The sequence below is a fragment of the Oncorhynchus mykiss genome, chromosome 20 (assembly GCF_057628025.1).
Source record: "Oncorhynchus mykiss isolate SJ-2025 chromosome 20, ASM5762802v1, whole genome shotgun sequence".
NCBI lineage: Eukaryota > Metazoa > Chordata > Actinopteri > Salmoniformes > Salmonidae > Oncorhynchus > Oncorhynchus mykiss.
In genome coordinates, this window is record NC_143041.1 from 46,523,011 (window position 1) to 46,540,759 (window position 17,749).

A 17,749-nucleotide genomic window follows, 5' to 3' on the forward strand; every position below is an offset into this window, starting at 1 on the left:
TAACTAGACCAGGGGGAGCGGTGGTAACTCGACCAGGGGGAGCGGTGGTAACTCGACCAGGGGGAGCGGTGGTAACTCGACCAGGGGGAGCGGTGGTAACTCGACCAGGGGGAGCGGTGGTAACTCGACCAGGGGGAGCGGTGGTAACTCGACCAGGGGTAGCGGTGGTAACTCGACCAGGGGGAGCAGTGGTAACTAGACCAGGGGGAGCGGTGGTAACTAGACAAGGGGGAGCAGTGGTAACTAGACCAGGGGGAGCGGTGGTAACTCGACCAGGGGGAGCAGTGGTAACTAGACCAGGGGGAGCGGTGGTAACTAGACAGGGGGAGCAGTGGTAACTCTACCGGTGGTAACTCGACCAGGGGGAGCAGTGGTAACTCTACCGGTGGTAACTCGACCAGGGGGGAGCGGTAGTAATTCGACCGGTGGTAACTCGACCAGGGGGAGCAGTGGTAACTCGACCAGGGGGAGCAGTGGTAACTCGACCAGGGGAGCGGTGGTAACTAGACCAGGGGAGCGGTGGTAACTAGACCAGGGGGAGCGGTGGTAACTAGACCAGGGGGAGCGGTGGTAAGTCGACCAGGGGGAGCGGTGGTAACTAGACCAGGGGGAGCGGTGGTAACTCGACCAGGGGGAGCGGTGGTAACTCGACCAGGGGGAGCGGTGGTAACTCGACCAGGGGGAGCGGTGGTAACTCGACCAGGGGGAGCGGTGGTAACTAGACCAGGGGGAGCGGTGGTAACTCGACCAGGGGTAGCGGTGGTAACTCGACCGGTGGTAACTAGACCAGGGGGAGCGATGGTAACTCGACCAGGGGGAGCGGTGATAACTCGACCGGTGGTAACTCGACCAGGGGGGAGCGGTTGTAACTCTACCAGTGGTAACTCGACCAGGGGGAGCAGTAGTAACTCTACCGGTGGTAACTCGACCAGGGGAGCGGTGGTAACTAGACCAGGGGGAGCGGTGGTAACTAGACAGGGGGAGCGGTGGTAACTAGACAGGGGAGCGGTGGTAACTCTACTGGTGGTAACTCGACCAGGGGGAGCGGTGGTAACTAGACCAGGGGGAGTGGTGGTAACTAGACCAGGGGGAGCGGTGGTAACTAGACCAGGGGGAGCGGTGGTAACTCGACCAGGGGGAGCGGTGGTAACTCGACCAGGGGGAGCGGTGGTAACTCGACCAGGGGGAGCGGTGGTAACTCGACCAGGGGGAGCGGTAGTAACTCTACCAGGGGGAGCGGTGGTAACTAGACCAGGGGGAGCGGCTGTAGCTAGACCAGGGGGAGCGGTGATAACTAGACAGGGGGAGCAGTGGTAACTCGACCAGGGGGAGCGGTGGTAACTCGACCAGGGGGAGCGGTGGTAACTCGACCAGGGGTAGCAGTGACCAGGGGGAGCGGTGGTAACTCGACCAGGGGGAGCGGTGGTAACTCGACCAGGGGGAGCGGTAGTAACTCTACCAGGGGGAGCGGTGGTAACTAGACCAGGGGGAGCGGCTGTAACTAGACCAGGGGTAGCAGTGACCAGGGGGAGCGGTGGTAACTCGACCAGGGGGAGCGGTGGTAACTCGACCAGGGGGAGCGGTGGTAACTCGACCAGGGGGAGCGGTAGTAACTCTACCAGGGGGAGCGGTGGTAACTAGACCAGGGGGAGCGGCTGTAACTAGACCAGGGGGAGCGGCTGTAACTAGACCAGGGGGAGCGGTGATAACTAGACAGGGGGAGCAGTGGTAACTCGACCATGTGGAGCAGTGGTAACTCGACCAGGGGGAGCAGTGGTAACTCTACCGGTGGTAACTCGACCAGGGGGAGCGGTGGTAACTCGACCAGGGGTAGCGGTGGTAACTCAACCAGGGGGAGCGGTGGTAACTCGACCAGGGGGAGCGGTGGTAACTCGACCAGGGGGAGCGGTGGTAACTCGACCAGGGGTAGCAGTGACCAGGGGGAGCGGTGGTAACTCGACCAGGGGGAGCGGTGGTAACTCGACCAGGGGGAGCGGTAGTAACTCTACCAGGGGGAGCGGTGGTAACTAGACCAGGGGGAGCGGCTGTAACTAGACCAGGGGTAGCAGTGACCAGGGGGAGCGGTGGTAACTCGACCAGGGGGAGCGGTGGTAACTCGACCAGGGGGAGCGGTGGTAACTCGACCAGGGGGAGCGGTAGTAACTCTACCAGGGGGAGCGGTGGTAACTAGACCAGGGGGAGCGGCTGTAACTAGACCAGGGGGAGCGGTGATAACTAGACAGGGGGAGCAGTGGTAACTCGACCATGTGGAGCAGTGGTAACTCGACCAGGGGGAGCAGTGGTAACTCTACCGGTGGTAACTCGACCAGGGGGAGCGGTGGTAACTCGACCAGGGGGAGCGGTGGTAACTCGACCAGGGGTAGCGGTGGTAACTCAACCAGGGGGAGCGGTGGTAACTAGACCAGGGGGAGCGGTGGTAACTAGACCAGGGGGAGCAGTGGTAACTCTACCGATGGTAACTCGACCAGGGGGGAGCGGTGGTAACTCGACCAGGGGAAGCAGTGGTAACTCTACCGGTTGTAACTCGACCAGGGGGGAGCGGTGGTAACTCTACCGGTGGTAACTCGACCAGGGGGAGCGGTGGTAACTAGACCAGGGGGAGCGGTGGTAACTAGACAGGGGGAGCAGTGGTAACTCTACCGTCGGTAACTCGACCAGGGGGAAGCGATGGTAACTCTACCGGTGGTAACTCGACCAAGGGGGAGCGGTGGTAACTCTACCGGTGGTAACTCGACCAGGGGGAGCAGTGGTAACTCGACCAGGGGCAGCGGTGGTAACTCGTTTAGGGGGAGCGGTGGTAACTAGACAGGGGGAGCGGTGGTAACTCTACCGGTGGTAACTCGACCAGGGGAGCAGTGGTAACTACCTGTGGTAACTCGACCAGGGGGAGCAGTGGTAACTCTGCCGGTGGTAACTCGACCAGGGGGAGAGGTGGTAACTCGACCAGGGGGAGCGGTGGTAACTCGACCGGTGGTAACTAGACCAGGGGGAGCGGTGGTAACTCGACCGGTGGTAACTAGACCAGGGGGAGCGGTGGTAACTCGACCAGGGGGAGCGGTGGTAACTAGACCGCTGGTAACTCAACCAGGGGGAGCGGTGGTAACTCGACCAGGGGGAGCGGTGGTAACTAGACCGCTGGTAACTCGACCAGGGGGAGCGGTGGTAACTCGACCGGTGGTAACTCAACCAGGGGGAGCGGTGGTAACTCGACCAGGGGGAGCGGTGGTAACTCGACCGGTGGTAACTAGTCCATGGGGAGCTGTGGTAACTCGACCAGGGGAGCGGTGTTAACTAGACCAGGGGGAGCGTTAGTAACTAGACCAGGGGGAGCGGTGGTAACTAGACCAGGGGGAGCGGTGGTAACTAGACCAGGGGGAGCGGTGGTAACTAGACCAGGGAGAGCGGTGGTAACTAGACCAGGGGGTGCGGTGGTAACTAGACCAGGGGGAGCATTGGTAACTCGACCAGGGGGAGCGGTATAACTAGACCAGGGGAGTAGTGGTAACTAGACCAGGAGGAGCGGTGGTAACTAGACCAGCGGAGTAGTGGTAACTAGACCAGCGGAGTAGTGGTAACTAGACCAGGGGGAGCGGTGGTAACTCTACCAGGGGGAGCGGTGGTAACTCAACCGGTGGTAACTAGACCGGGGGGAGAGGTGGTAACTCAACCGGTGGTAACTAGACCAGGGGGGAGCAGTGGTAACTCAACCGGTGGTAACTCAACCAGGTTGAGCGGTGGTAACTCGACCAGGGTGAGCGGTGATAACTAGACCAGGGGGAGCGGTTGTAACTCGGCCAGGGGGAGCGGTGGTAACTCGGCCAGGGGGAGCGGTGGTAACTCGGCCAGGGGAGCGGTGGTAACTCGGCCAGGGGGAGCGGTGGTAACTCGGCCAGGGGGAGCGGTGGTAACTCGGCCAGGGGGAGCGGTGGTAACTCGGCCAGGGGGAGCGGTGGTAACTCGACCAGGGGGAGCGATGGTAACTCGACCAGGGGGAGCGGTGGTAACTCGACCAGGGGGAGCGGTGGTAACTAGACCAGGGGAGCGGTGGTAACTCGACCGGTGGTAACTCGACCAGGGGAGCGGTGGTAACTCTACCGGTGGTAACTCGACCAGGGGGAGCGGTGGTAACTAGACCAGGGGGAGCGGTTGTAACTTGACCAGTGGAAGCGGTGGTAACTAGACCAGGGGGAGCGGTGGTAACTCGACCAGGGGGAGCGTTTGTAACTAGACCAGGGGGAGCGGTGGTAACTTGACCAGGGGGAGCGGTGGTAACTAGACCAGGGGGAGCGGTGGTAACTCGACCAGGGGGAGCGGTGGTAACTCGACCGGTGGTAACTAGACCAGGGGGGGCGGTGGTAACTAGACCAGGGGGAGCGGTGGTAACTCGACCGGGGGTAGCGGTGGTAACTCGACCATGGGGAGCGGTGGTAACTCGACCAGGGGGAGCGGTGGTAACTCGACCGGGGGTAGCGGTGGTAACTCTACCGGTGGTAGCGGTGGTAACTCGACCATGGGGAGCGGTGGTAACTCGACAGGGGGGAGCAGTGGTAACTCGACCGGGGGGAGCAGTGGTAACTCGACAGGGGGAGCGGTGGTAACTCGACAGGGGGAGCGGTGGTAACTCGACCAGGGGGATCATGGTTTGTGGTGTGGCAGAAGAATCAGAATTAGTCGTGTAACATAGATAATTATGATGTCTTATCTGCGTTGTATGCTGATGTGATTAGAATGTATCCCTTCAGACTCTGGTGTTGGCAGTTGCACTTCTTCCCTCAGCTGGGGCTCAGTCACCTGGGGCCCAGAGAGGGGAGAGGTCAGGCTTGTCTTTCACATGTCCCTGGTGCTATGCAGAATATCAGAAAGGGAAGAGGACAGGAGGGAACATTGTCTTCATATGTGAATGTCTCTTTACCTTCTTAAACCATGTTGAAGAGATGGTGTGATTAATGGAGGAACCAATCACTTTTCTCCACAATGTCTCAGGGATACAAACTTGTCACCTTTCGGGTGATATTCACCGTTTTGAATCCAAAATAGGTGACCTACGTGATTTGTGTAGATCTGATAAGAAAAGTTTGGGGGGGGGGGGGGGGGGTCGGATCACTGCTGGCTGCTGTATCCAAGGCTCAGCCAATCGTTCACATAGCAACAGAATGCTGCACACGACTGAAGAAAGAAGAAACAACCAATTTACTAGTTACAGAATCAGTATGCGCTCTGGAAAGACAGCTGGTCAGTTACAGCAGCACATCCCCTGAACGATAACGAAGAGGTAACGTTAGGTGAGAAGCCTGACCACGGAGACCGGTGTGAGAAGGTTACAGCAGTCCCCTGAACGATAACGAAGAGGTAACGTTAGGTGAGAAGCCTGACCACAGAGACCGGGGGGGTGAGAAGGTTACAGCAGCGTGTCCCCTGAACGATAACGAAGAGGTAACGTTAGGTGAGAAGCCTGACCACGGAGACGGGTGTGAAGGTTACAGCAGTCCCCTGAACGATAACGAAGAGGTAACGTTAGGTGAGAAGCCTGACCACAGAGACCGGGGGGTGAGAAGGTTACAGCAGCGTGTCCCCTGAACGATAACGAAGAGGTAACGTTTGGTGAGAAGTCTGACCACAGAGACCGGGGTGAGAAGGTTACAGCAGCGTGTCCCCTGAACGATAACGAAGAGGTAAAGTTTGGTGAGAAGTCTGACCACAGAGACCGGGGTGAGAAGGTTACAGCAGCGTGTCCCCTGAACGATAACGAAGAGGTAACGTTAGGTGAGAAGCCTGACCACGGAGACCGGGGTGAGAAGGTTACAGCAGTCCCCTGAACGATAACGAAGAGGTAACGTTAGGTGAGAAGCCTGACCATGGAGACCGGGGTGAGGTTACAGCAGTGTGTCCCCTGAACGATAACGAAGAGGTAACGTTAGGTGAGAAGCCTGACCACGGAGACGGGTGTGAGAAGGTGATGAAGCGTACTTCATGAGCTGTAACCGAAAAACAACTGGCATTTGGGAAGTTTGAGGTGAGGGGAAAAAGAGAGAAGTGTGATGGAACAAGTATTAGCAGTGTTAAGTATCTTGCTAGCATGGATCAAATTCTCCGTTAGCTAACCAGAGAAATGTTGAGCAACATTAGCCAACTTAACGGATCAAATAATTTAGTTTATGGTGTGAAAATTAGCTGGCTAATAAAGTCAGACAGCTAACGTTACAACATCAGATGAGCTAACGTTAGTAACCTAACTAATTCGCTATAGTATTAACTGGTATTCGACTCCTTGCCGTTCTTCAAGTTATAACGCGTTAGTTGCTTACTGGACCCTGGCAATCTGTGTGAAAATAGTTATCGAACTAACCACTATCTGTTAACTCATGTTTTCCCTCTACAGTATGTGGTTCATTTCCAGAATGAGAGAATTAGGTGAAAATTAGGCATTTTTTAAACAAGTGGATTCAGGGATCAAGTGTAGCTGTAGCTGGGCCTAGTTTTAACAGGATGCCACTATAGAGGTGAAAGGAACACAACACACATACAGTGGATTAAAAGGGGTATGCCAGGTGTTACTCTCTGCCTGAAAGAGGAGGATGCTGTTGATGTGAGCCGTGACCAGCCTTTCAAAGCACTTCATGGCTACAGATGTGAGTGCCATTGGGTGGTAATCATTTAGGCAGATTACCTTCGCTTCCTTGGGCACAGGGACTATGGTGGTCTGCTTGAAACATGTAGATATTACAGACTCGGTCAGGGAGAGGTTGAAAATGTCAGTGAAGACATTTGACAGTTGGTCCGCACATGCTTTGAGTACACGTCCTGGTAATCCGTCTGGCCCAGCGGCTTTGAATGTTGACCTGTTTAAAGGTTTTGTTCACATCAGCTACCGAGAGCGTTAATACACAGTAATCCAAAACAGCTGGTGAGCTTGTGCATGAATCAGTGTTGCTTGCCTTAAAGCAAGCATAAAAGGCATTTAGCTCGTCTGGTAGGCTAGCTTCACTGGACAGCTTGCGTCTGGGTTTCCCTTTGTAGTCCGTAATAGTTTTTAAGCCCTGCCACATCTGACGAGCATCAGAGCCGGTGTAGTATGATTCAATCTTAGTCCTGTATTGACGCTTTGCTTGTTTGATGGTTCGTCTGAGGGCATAGCGGGATTTCTTATAAGCACCCGGATTAGTCTCCCGCTCCTTGAAAGTGGCAACTCTAGCCTTTAGCTCGATGCGGATGTTGCCTGTAATCCATGGCTTCTTGTTGGGATATGTATGTACAGTCACTGTTGGGACGACGTCATCGATGCACTTATTGATGAAGCCGGTGACTGAGCTGGTATTCTCCTCAATGCCATTGGATGAATCCCGGAACATATTCCAGTCTGTGCTAGTAAAACAGTCATATAGCTTAGCATCCTCGTCATCTGACCATCGTATTGAGCGAGTCACTGGTACTTCCTGCTTTAGTTTTTACATGTAAGCAGGAATCAGGAAGATAGAATTATGGTCAGATTTGCCAAATGGAAGACGAGGGAGCTGTATATGCATCTCTGTGTGTGGAGTAAAGTGTGGTCTAGGATTATTTATTTTTTGGTTGCACATGCTGGTAAAAATGTGGTAAAACTGATTGAAGTTTCCCTGCATTTAAGTCCCCGGCCACTAGGAGCGCTGCTTCTGGGTGAGCATTTGCTTATGGCCTTATAGAGTTGGTTGAGAGCGGTCTTAGTGCCAGCCTCGTTCTGTGGTGGTAAATAGATGCCTACGAATAATACAGATGAGAACTCTCTTGGTAGATAGTGTGGTCGAAAGCTTATCATAAGGTACTCTACCTCAAGTCTCACCTTGTGACCCGTTCCACTCATCTGTTGTTTGTTATGTAGACTAGGGGCTGGATCTTTGCTATAAAATATTTTAGTAGCCTTTGTGTCGTGGCTCTCAACGAATCATCTGAGGGGGTGGTTCGTCGACCAGCCATCGCTATTGCAGAGCTCTCACTAATAAAAATTCAGTTTACGTATAACTCTGACTTGTGTGATAGGTTTGACTCTCCTCGTTTGATAATACAGAAATTAACCACCACAGTGGCTGGAGGTTTGGGAGAGTGATCCTAAAGTGTGCATTCATGTACTCCAGTCAGTAAAAAAAAAAAAAATGCATGAACATTTTAGGATCATTCTCCCAAATCTTTCAGCCACGAACCATGCTCATCTTATTGAGTTACCACTACTGTAGAACAAACAAGTACAAAACACCCTTACGTGACGTAACCATTTGGCAATTTATAAAACATGAACGTAGTTCGTCGTGTTGGTTTGGGGTCAATGATGTATATAAACCCTGGATTGCTGATGCTATGTATTGGGCCAATGAGAGGCTTTGAAGCCACGGGTCGGCCATATTGGTACTCCTCAGAAGAAGCAGTCCATATGAATGAATGGGATTCTGCAGTATTTAATCAACGTGTTTCAACATCAAAATAAAATGTATTTAAGTGTTTTGTTTTAGTAGCATTTTACTACTCTCTAAAAGTTATACTTAAGGAACATTTTTTTATATATATTTGTTAGTTTCGCTCATATAATATAATTTAACAGTATGGATTAAGTTTTTTTTTTAATGTGGGGGAAAAACTAATGTAAAACATTTTTCTATAGCTTCTAGAATCTTCTTTACAAAGGTTTGGGGGAGAGAACCAAGACGGTGGCTCTGTGGCTTTGAGTCACTAGTGTATACTGTATTTAAACAATTGGCTACGTCTTTGAGAAGCGCCCATTCTCTGCTTCTCGTATCTGGAGTGCTTCTGCTTTTAAATTCATTTTGTCTTCCGTTGTACTGTAGACACAAATATGAACGTTCTGTAATATTAATGAAAGTGGAAGTCGGGAGGGTGTCAGGATACAGCTACCGCTCTTTGATTATAAGCTTTGATCTTCCGTGTGTGTGTGTGTGTGTGTGTGTGTGTGTGTGTGTGTGTGTGTGTCCCTTTAAAAAAAAAAAAAATTATATGCATCAGCGAGAACCTTAATTGTCATTTAAGTTCAAATTAGTCTCGTCACGTTGATTTTAATAGCGTTGGTGTCTAGCCGTTGCATACAATCAGACAAAAGACAACGCAATGATCTCGTAATCACTACTGCCAAATGTAAAGTGATCTGAAATGACTCACGTGCGCTGTTCTTCTGAGGTAAACAATAATAAACATTGGCTGTTGATTCAGGAATGGATCATGTCTATGATTAGCTAGTTAAGGCTATCGTGTATCATTACGATCTCTGCAACTTCATGCATTAGTTGATCCAACATTTTTTGTTTAACCGGTAAAGTTATTGCCAACACATTTATTATTTTGTTAATTATTTTTGTTTTTACAATAGTAACCTGACCGTGGTGGTTAATTACATCATAAAAAAGTTATTTATCAATTTCTTCACGTAATATTCTCCGATAGGGAAAACGACAATGTGAAATGTTGATGTTGTCCAATTTCACTTCAGAGAGAAACTGACCGTTCTGACAGGAGGTGGAAAAATAACCCGAACAAGGAGATCAATCCTGTTTTTGGAGGGCTGTTTAGGAAACGGTCCCATCTGCCCTTTTTAAACCCTAGAATTTACCTCTGGCCTTCCAGGGGAGCGTACATCCCAAATGGCACCCTATTCCCTATATAGTGCACTACTTTCCACCAGGTCCCGTAGTGCGCTATATAGGGAATAGGGTGCCATTTGGGATGAAACTGAAAATGGATGTCCAGAACCCCTTGGTATATACATAATTTAATTTGCTGAGGTGCCTCACGTCATGTTAGAGGGTGTCAAGTCCATCCGTGTCAAAATCCTCCCTTAGCGATGTAAATGAGTGCAGGGTCTGGTAGGTGTAATTGTTCTACAACATGTGAAGTTGTTAAATGATCGTTTTAAAAATGCATGGTTTATACTCGGGGCCAAGCGGATCTTTCTTCAGGGGCTTTTAGTTGACACGCAGCGTGCCATTACATTGAATGATGTGCCGAGCTTTAAGCCCGGCAGGCAATATCCAGTACATTAGGTTACATATTCCATTCACGTGTCAATGTATAGGATCCTACTAGAGTTCTCATGATTACATTATGAAACGTACCAGGGATGTGGCGCTACACTAAACGGGGATGTGGCGCTACACTAAACGGGGATGTGGCGCTACACTAAACAGGGATGTGGCGCTACACTAAACAGGGATGTGGCGCTACACTAAACAGGGATGTGGCGCTACACTAAACAGGGATGTGGGACTACACTAAACAGGGATGTGGGACTACACTAAACGGGGATGTGGCGCTACACTAAACGGGGATGTGGCGCTACACTAAACGGGGATGTGGCGCTACACTAAACAGGGATGTGGCGCTACACTAAACGGGGATGTGGCGCTACACTAAACGGGGATGTGGCGCTACACTAAACGGGGATGTGGCGCTACACTAAACGGGGATGTGGCGCTACACTAAACGGGGATGTGGCGCTACACTAAACAGGGATGTGGCGCTACACTAAACAGGGATGTGGCGCTACACTAAACAGGGATGTGGCGCTACACTAAACGGGGATGTGGGGCTACACTAAACAGGGATGTGGCGCTACACTAAACAGGGATGTGGCGCTACACTAAACAGGGATGTGGCGCTACACTAAACAGGGATGTGGCGCTACACTAAACGGGGATGTGGCGCTACACTAAACAGGGATGTGGCGCTACACTAAACAGGGATGTGGCGCTACACTAAACAGGGATGTGGCGCTACACTAAACAGGGATGTGGCGCTACACTAAACAGGGATGTGGCGCTACACTAAACAGGGATGTGGCGCTACACTAAACAGGGATGTGGCGCTACACTAAACAGGGATGTGGCGCTACACTAAACAGGGATGTGGCGCTACACTAAACGGGGATGTGGCGCTACACTAAACAGGGATGTGGAGCTACACTAAACAGGGATGTGGCGCTACACTAAACAGGGATATGGGACTACACTAAACAGGGATGTGGCGCTACACTAAACGGGGATGTGGCGCTACACTAAACGGGGATGTGGCGCTACACTAAACAGGGATGTGGCGCTACACTAAACGGGGATGTGGCGCTACACTAAACAGGGATGTGGCGCTACACTAAACAGGGATGTGGCGCTACACTAAACAGGGATGTGGCGCTACACTAAACAGGGATGTGGAGCTACACTAAACGGGGATGTGGCGCTACACTAAACAGGGATGTGGCGCTACACTAAACGGGGATGTGGCGCTACACTAAACAGGGATGTGGCGCTACACTAAACAGGGATGTGGCGCTACACTAAACAGGGATGTGGCGCTACACTAAACAGGGATGTGGCGCTACACTAAACAGGGATGTGGCGCTACACTAAACAGGGATGTGGCGCTACACTAAACAGGGATGTGGCGCTACACTAAACAGGGATGTGGCGCTACACTAAACAGGGATGTGGGACTACACTAAACAGGGATGTGGGACTAAACAGGGATGTGGGACTACACTAAACAGGGATGTGGCGCTACATTAAACAGGGATGTGGCGCTACACTAAACAGGGATGTGGCGCTACACTAAACAGGGATGTGGCGCTACACTAAACAGGGATGTGGCGCTACACTAAACAGGGATGTGGGACTACACTAAACAGGGATGTGGGACTAAACAGGGATGTGGGACTACACTAAACAGGGATGTGGCGCTACACTAAACAGGGATGTGGCGCTACACTAAACAGGGATGTGGGACTAAACAGGGATGTGGGACTACACTAAACAGGGATGTGGGACTAAACAGGGATGTGGGACTACACTAAACGGGGATGTGGCGCTACACTAAACAGGGATGTGGCGCTACACTAAACAGGGATGTGGCGCTACACTAAACAGGGATGTGGCGCTACACTAAACAGGGATGTGGGACTACACTAAACAGGGATGTGGGACTAAACAGGGATGTGGGACTACACTAAACAGGGATGTGGCGCTACACTAAACAGGGATGTGGCGCTACACTAAACAGGGATGTGGGACTAAACAGGGATGTGGGACTACACTAAACAGGGATGTGGGACTAAACAGGGATGTGGGACTACACTAAACGGGGATGTGGCGCTACACTAAACAGGGATGTGGCGCTACACTAAACAGGGATGTGGCGCTACACTAAACAGGGATGTGGCGCTACACTAAACAGGGATGTGGCGCTACACTAAACAGGGATATGGGACTACACTAAACAGGGATGTGGGACTAAACAGGGATGTGGCACTACACTAAACAGGGATGTGGCGCTACACTAAACAGGGATGTGGCGCTACACTAAACAGGGATGTGGGACTACACTAAACTGGGATGTGGGACTACACTCAACTGGGATGTGGGACTACACTAACCGGTGACGTGGGACTACACTAAACAGGGATGTGGGACTACACTAAACTGGGATGTGGGACTACACTAAACTGGGATGTGGGACTACACTAACCGGTGACGTGGGACTGCGCGAAACGGCCGTCAGAGGAGCAAAAGGCCTCCTTCTGGCTTTAGTGTAGTTCAAGGAGATCTCATCACACATTACTACTGGCTGGTACCCAGCCACCCAGCGCCTGCCATGGTCTGATGACTTGACATTCTGTCACATCCGTATTCTCACATCAGCATCGACCAGCCAACTGAGGACTTATTACTGAGGATTTATTTCTCACCAGTGCAATTTACATGGTCCCACTTGTCTGAGAAATTTGGTTGCTCTTTTTTTTTGTGTTTTGTTCTAAATCTTTCTCCCCCCCCCCCCCCCTCGCTCCATCCTTTAGGCATACTGTGGCTTTTCCCGCCCAGGGGAGAGGAGTCAGGATCTCTCTGCGGTTGCTACAGGAAACTGGGGCTGTGGTGTGTTCGGTGGAGACGCTAGGTTTAAAGGTAAGCATGGGGCAACATTAGCACTTCACTCAAAATGGCTGATGTTACATTTACATTTTAGTCATTTAGGAGCCACTCTTATCCACTTCTTGAGGTGGACTGAACGTGCCTGTACTCATTTTGTGTGCCCGTACCGTGTTCCGGCCCAAGTTAAGCACCGTTCTCATCCAGGGCAACTTGAATTGAACTAAAGGTAGGTTAAAAAATGAAATAAAACACAACCACATATCACAATACTTGCTATTTAAACCTTATTAAAAATAAAAAAAATAAACATTTTAAAGAATCCATGAATTGTTTAACGTTCTTCTGTGTCGACGTGGTCCAAACTGTTGAGTATAGGAGAGAATATGATTAAATCTCCAGTTGAAAAGCCACGCTTTTCAACAGGCCCTGATTTGAGTCCCAAATGGCACCCTATTCCCTATAATATAGTGTACACCCTATGGGCCATGGCCAAAAGTAGTGTACCGAATAGGGTGCCATTTGGGACGCATTGCCTGTTAGTGTGAACTGGCCCTTCTCTCGTTAGCCTTGGCTGTGGAATACATTTATTTACTTAATGCCTATTTGTCTCCCGTCATATTGATCAACTGACAACGTTAATATTTTTCATTAACAGTGGAATTGATCGCCTGCCCCAGCCCACCTATCCATTATAGACCTAGGGGCAATTCCACGTTAACGGATTTACGCTGAGACTCACGATCTTTCACTTAGGAATGTATGCCAAACATAAAACCATTTTGATTTCAAAGTTTAACAAACCGTACAACTCTATGCACAAGGACTAACTTGAAATCATTTACACAGTACATTTTTTTTATGAACATTTACTGGGAAAAGCTGTGTAGACGCAAAGTTTGGTAACAGAATTACGGTAAAATCTCAGGCAGGGGCTCAGAGGAGGATACCACTAGACTACTGCACTACCGCTAACACTTAGCACCCAGTGGTGCTGTGAGGCTAAACTACCGCTAACACTTAGCACCCAGTGGTGCTGTGAGGCTAAACTACCGCTAACACTTAGCACCCAGTGGTGCTGTGAGGCTAAACTACCGCTAACACTTAGCACCCAGTGGTGCTGTGAGGCTAAACTACCGCTAACACTTAGCACCCAGTGGTGCTGTGAGGCTAAACTACCGCTAACACTTAGCACCCAGTGGTGCTGTGAGGCTAAACTACCGCTAACACTTAGCACCCAGTGGTGCTGTGAGGCTAAACTACCGCTAACACTTAGCACCCAGTGGTGCTGTGAGGCTAAACTACCGCTAACACTTAGCACCCAGTGGTGCTGTGAGGCTAAACTACCGCTAACACTTAGCACCCAGTGGTGCTGTGAGACTAAACTACCGCTAACACTTAGCACCCAGTGGTGCTGTGAGACTAAACTACCGCTAACACTTAGCACCCAGTGGTGCTGTGAGGCTAAACTACCGCTAACACTTAGCACCCAGTGGTGCTGTGAGACTAAACTACCGCTAACACTTAGCACCCAGTGGTGCTGTGAGACACTTTTATATAGCCCAATGTTCCCCTCTGTTTACCTGGACTCTCTCTCGAATCGCTCCATCCCATACTTTTAATTGTGAAAGAAGGAATTTGAAAGAGTGATGACAATGTAAAAAAAAGGAGGAAAGCAAAGTCTGAAAGGAGAAGCTTCAGCCCCCCCCCCACCGTCGCAGATGTTTATTCAGCAGCGTTCGTAGCTCGTTACTGTCGCCTCTCTCTGTCACGGTTTCTTTATTAATAAAGCAGACTTTATTTCCAGACTCTTACTGAAATATTCACAAGGTTCTGGGGCCAGAGCCTGCCTTCCCTTGCTCACACGGTGACTAAGTCTGGCTCCTCAGTGGGGGACTCTGGGTATTCTAGTCATTTCTTCATTCATTCTGAGCCAAGGTGTGTAATATGACAGTTTAAATGTCGCCGGTTGAATCTGGTTGTGTTGTCGCTGTCTTCAGCATGTTTACTCTGATCCTTGTATCATGTCTTGTACTGGTTCTGTAGAAAGTATCGGTCCTGTATAGACAGTTTCTCTCTCTCTCTCTCTCTCTCTCTCCCTCTTTCTCGCTCTCTCTCTGTCTCCATGTCTCTCACTGTCTCTCCGTCTCTCTCTCTCCGTCCTTCTCTCTCCCCCCTACATCTCTCCACCCCTCCAGCTCTGCTCCAGATTCTGGCAGCCTCTGAGGCAGGCCGAGACGTGGCCTATTTCACCTTTGGTGACAGCGCCCTGATGAAAGACGTCTACGACATGCACTACTTCCTCACACAGAGACACGTCAGCGTCGGTAAGGCACACGCTATCTCCCTATCCCCATTACCATGTCCCTAACCCTCACACAGAGACACGTCAGCGTCGGTAAGGCACACGCTATCTCCCTATCCCCATTACCATGTCCCTAACCCTCACACAGAGACACGTCAGCGTCGGTAAGGCACACGCTATCTCCCTATCCACATTACCATGTCCCTAACCCTCACACAGAGACACGTCAGCGTCGGTAAGGCACACGCTATCTCCCTATCCCCATTACCATGTCCCTAACCCTCACACAGAGACACGTCAGCGTCGGTAAGGCACACGCTATCTCCCTATCCATATTACCATGTCCCTAACCCTCACACAGAGACACGTCAGCGTCGGTAAGGCACACGCTATCTCCCTATCCCCATTACCATGTCCCTAACCCTCACACAGAGACACGTCAGCGTCGGTAAGGCACACGCTATCTCCCTATCCACATTACCATGTCCCTAACCCTCACACAGAGACACGTCAGTGTCGGTAAGGCACACGCTATCTCCCTATCCCCATTACCATGTCCCTAACCCTCACACAGTGACACGTCAGCGTCGGTAAGGCACACGCTATCTCCCTATCCACATTACCATGTCCCTAACCCTCACACAGAGACACGTCAGCGTCGGTAAGGCACACGCTATCTCCCTATCCACATTACCATGTCCCTAACCCTCACAAAGAGACACGTCAGCGTCGGTAAGGCACACGCTATCTCCCTATCCACATTACCATGTCCCTAACCCTCACACAGAACTACGTCAGCGTCGGTAAGGCACACGCTATCTCCCTATCCACATTACCATGTCCCTAACCCTCACACAGAGACACGTCAGCGTCGGTAAGGCACACGCTATCTCCCTATCCACATTACCATGTCCCTAACCCTCACACAGAGACACGTCAGCGTCGGTAAGGCACACGCTATCTCCCTATCCACATTACCATGTCCCTAACCCTCACACAGAGACACGTCAGCGTCGGTAAGGCACACGCTATCTCCCTATCCACATTACCATGTCCCTAACCCTCACACAGAGACACGTCAGCGTCGGTAAGGCACACGCTATCTCCCTATCCACATTACCATGTCCCTAACCCTCACACAGAGACACGTCAGCGTCGGTAAGGCACACGCTATCTCCCTATCCACATTACCATGTCCCTAACCCTCACACAGAGACACGTCAGCGTCGGTAAGGCACACGCTATCTCCCTATCCACATTACCATGTCCCTAACCCTCACACAGAGACACGTCAGCGTCGGTAAGGCACACGCTATCTCCCTATCCACATTACCATGTCCCTAACCCTCACACAGAGACACGTCAGCGTCGGTAAGGCACACGCTATCTCCCTATCCACATTACCATGTCCCTAACCCTCACACAGAGACACGTCAGCGTCGGTAAGGCACACGCTATCTCCCTATCCACATTACCATGTCATATCTACTGTATTCCCCTGGCTCACACCAGATCTCCCTCTACCATATAGTTCTATACATACAACACTGTCTGGTGTTCTATACATACAACACTGTCTGGTGTTCTATACATACAACACTGTCTGGTGTTCTATACATACAACACTGTCTGGTGTTCTATACATACAACACTGTCTGGTGTTCTATACATACAACACTGTCTGGTGTTCTATACATACAACACTGTCTGGTGTTCTATAATTCTATACATACAACACTGTCTGGTGTTCTGTACATACAACACTGTCTGGTGTTCTATACATACAACACTGTCTGGTGTTCTATAATTCTATACATACAACACTGTCTGGTGTTCTGTACATACAACACTGTCTGGTGTTCTGTACATACAACACTGCCTAGTGTTCTGTACATACAACACTGTCTGGTGTTCTGTACATACAACACTGTCTGGTGTTCTATACATACAACACTGTCTGGTGTTCTAAACATACAACACTGTCTGGTGTTCTAAACATACAACACTGTCTGGTGTTCTATAGTTCTATACATACAACACTGTCTGGTGTTCTAAACATACAACACTGTCTGGTGTTCTATAATTCTATACATACAACACTGTCTGGTGTTCTATACATACAACACTGTCTGGTGTTCTATACATACAACACTGTCTGGTGTTCTAGACATACAACACTGTCTGGTGTTCTAGACATACAACACTGTCTGGTGTTCTATAATTCTAAACATACAACACTGTCTGGTGTTCTATACATACAACACTGTCTGGTGTTCTATACATACAACACTGTCTGGTGTTCTATAATTCTAAACATACAACACTGTCTGGTGTTCTATACATACAACACTGTCTGGTGTTCTATACATACAACACTGTCTGGTGTTCTATAATTCTATACATACAACACTGCCTAGTGTTCTGTACATACAACACTGTCTGGTGTTCTATACATACAACACTGTCTGGTGTTCTATACATACAACACTGCCTAGTGTTCTGTACATACAACACTGTCTGGTGTTCTGTACATACA

The 17,749-nt window shown here is 50.4% G+C and overlaps 1 protein-coding gene and 1 long non-coding RNA gene across 3 annotated transcripts in view; both read left to right on the forward strand.

The window, feature by feature from the left end:
- LOC118942075 (uncharacterized) overlaps positions 1-17,749 on the forward strand; it is a 784,985-nt gene that overhangs the window by 229,618 nt on the left and 537,618 nt on the right. The window lies entirely within an intron of this gene.
- Positions 1-17,749, forward strand: part of parga (poly (ADP-ribose) glycohydrolase a) — a 96,022-nt gene that overhangs the window by 77,042 nt on the left and 1,231 nt on the right. For both annotated transcript variants that reach the window (XM_090211955.1, XM_090211956.1), the window contains 2 exons: positions 12,839-12,944; positions 15,107-15,235. In XM_090211955.1, coding sequence (XP_090068081.1) covers positions 12,839-12,944; positions 15,107-15,235 — 235 coding nt within the window. The remainder of the gene's footprint in view (positions 1-12,838; positions 12,945-15,106; positions 15,236-17,749) is intronic.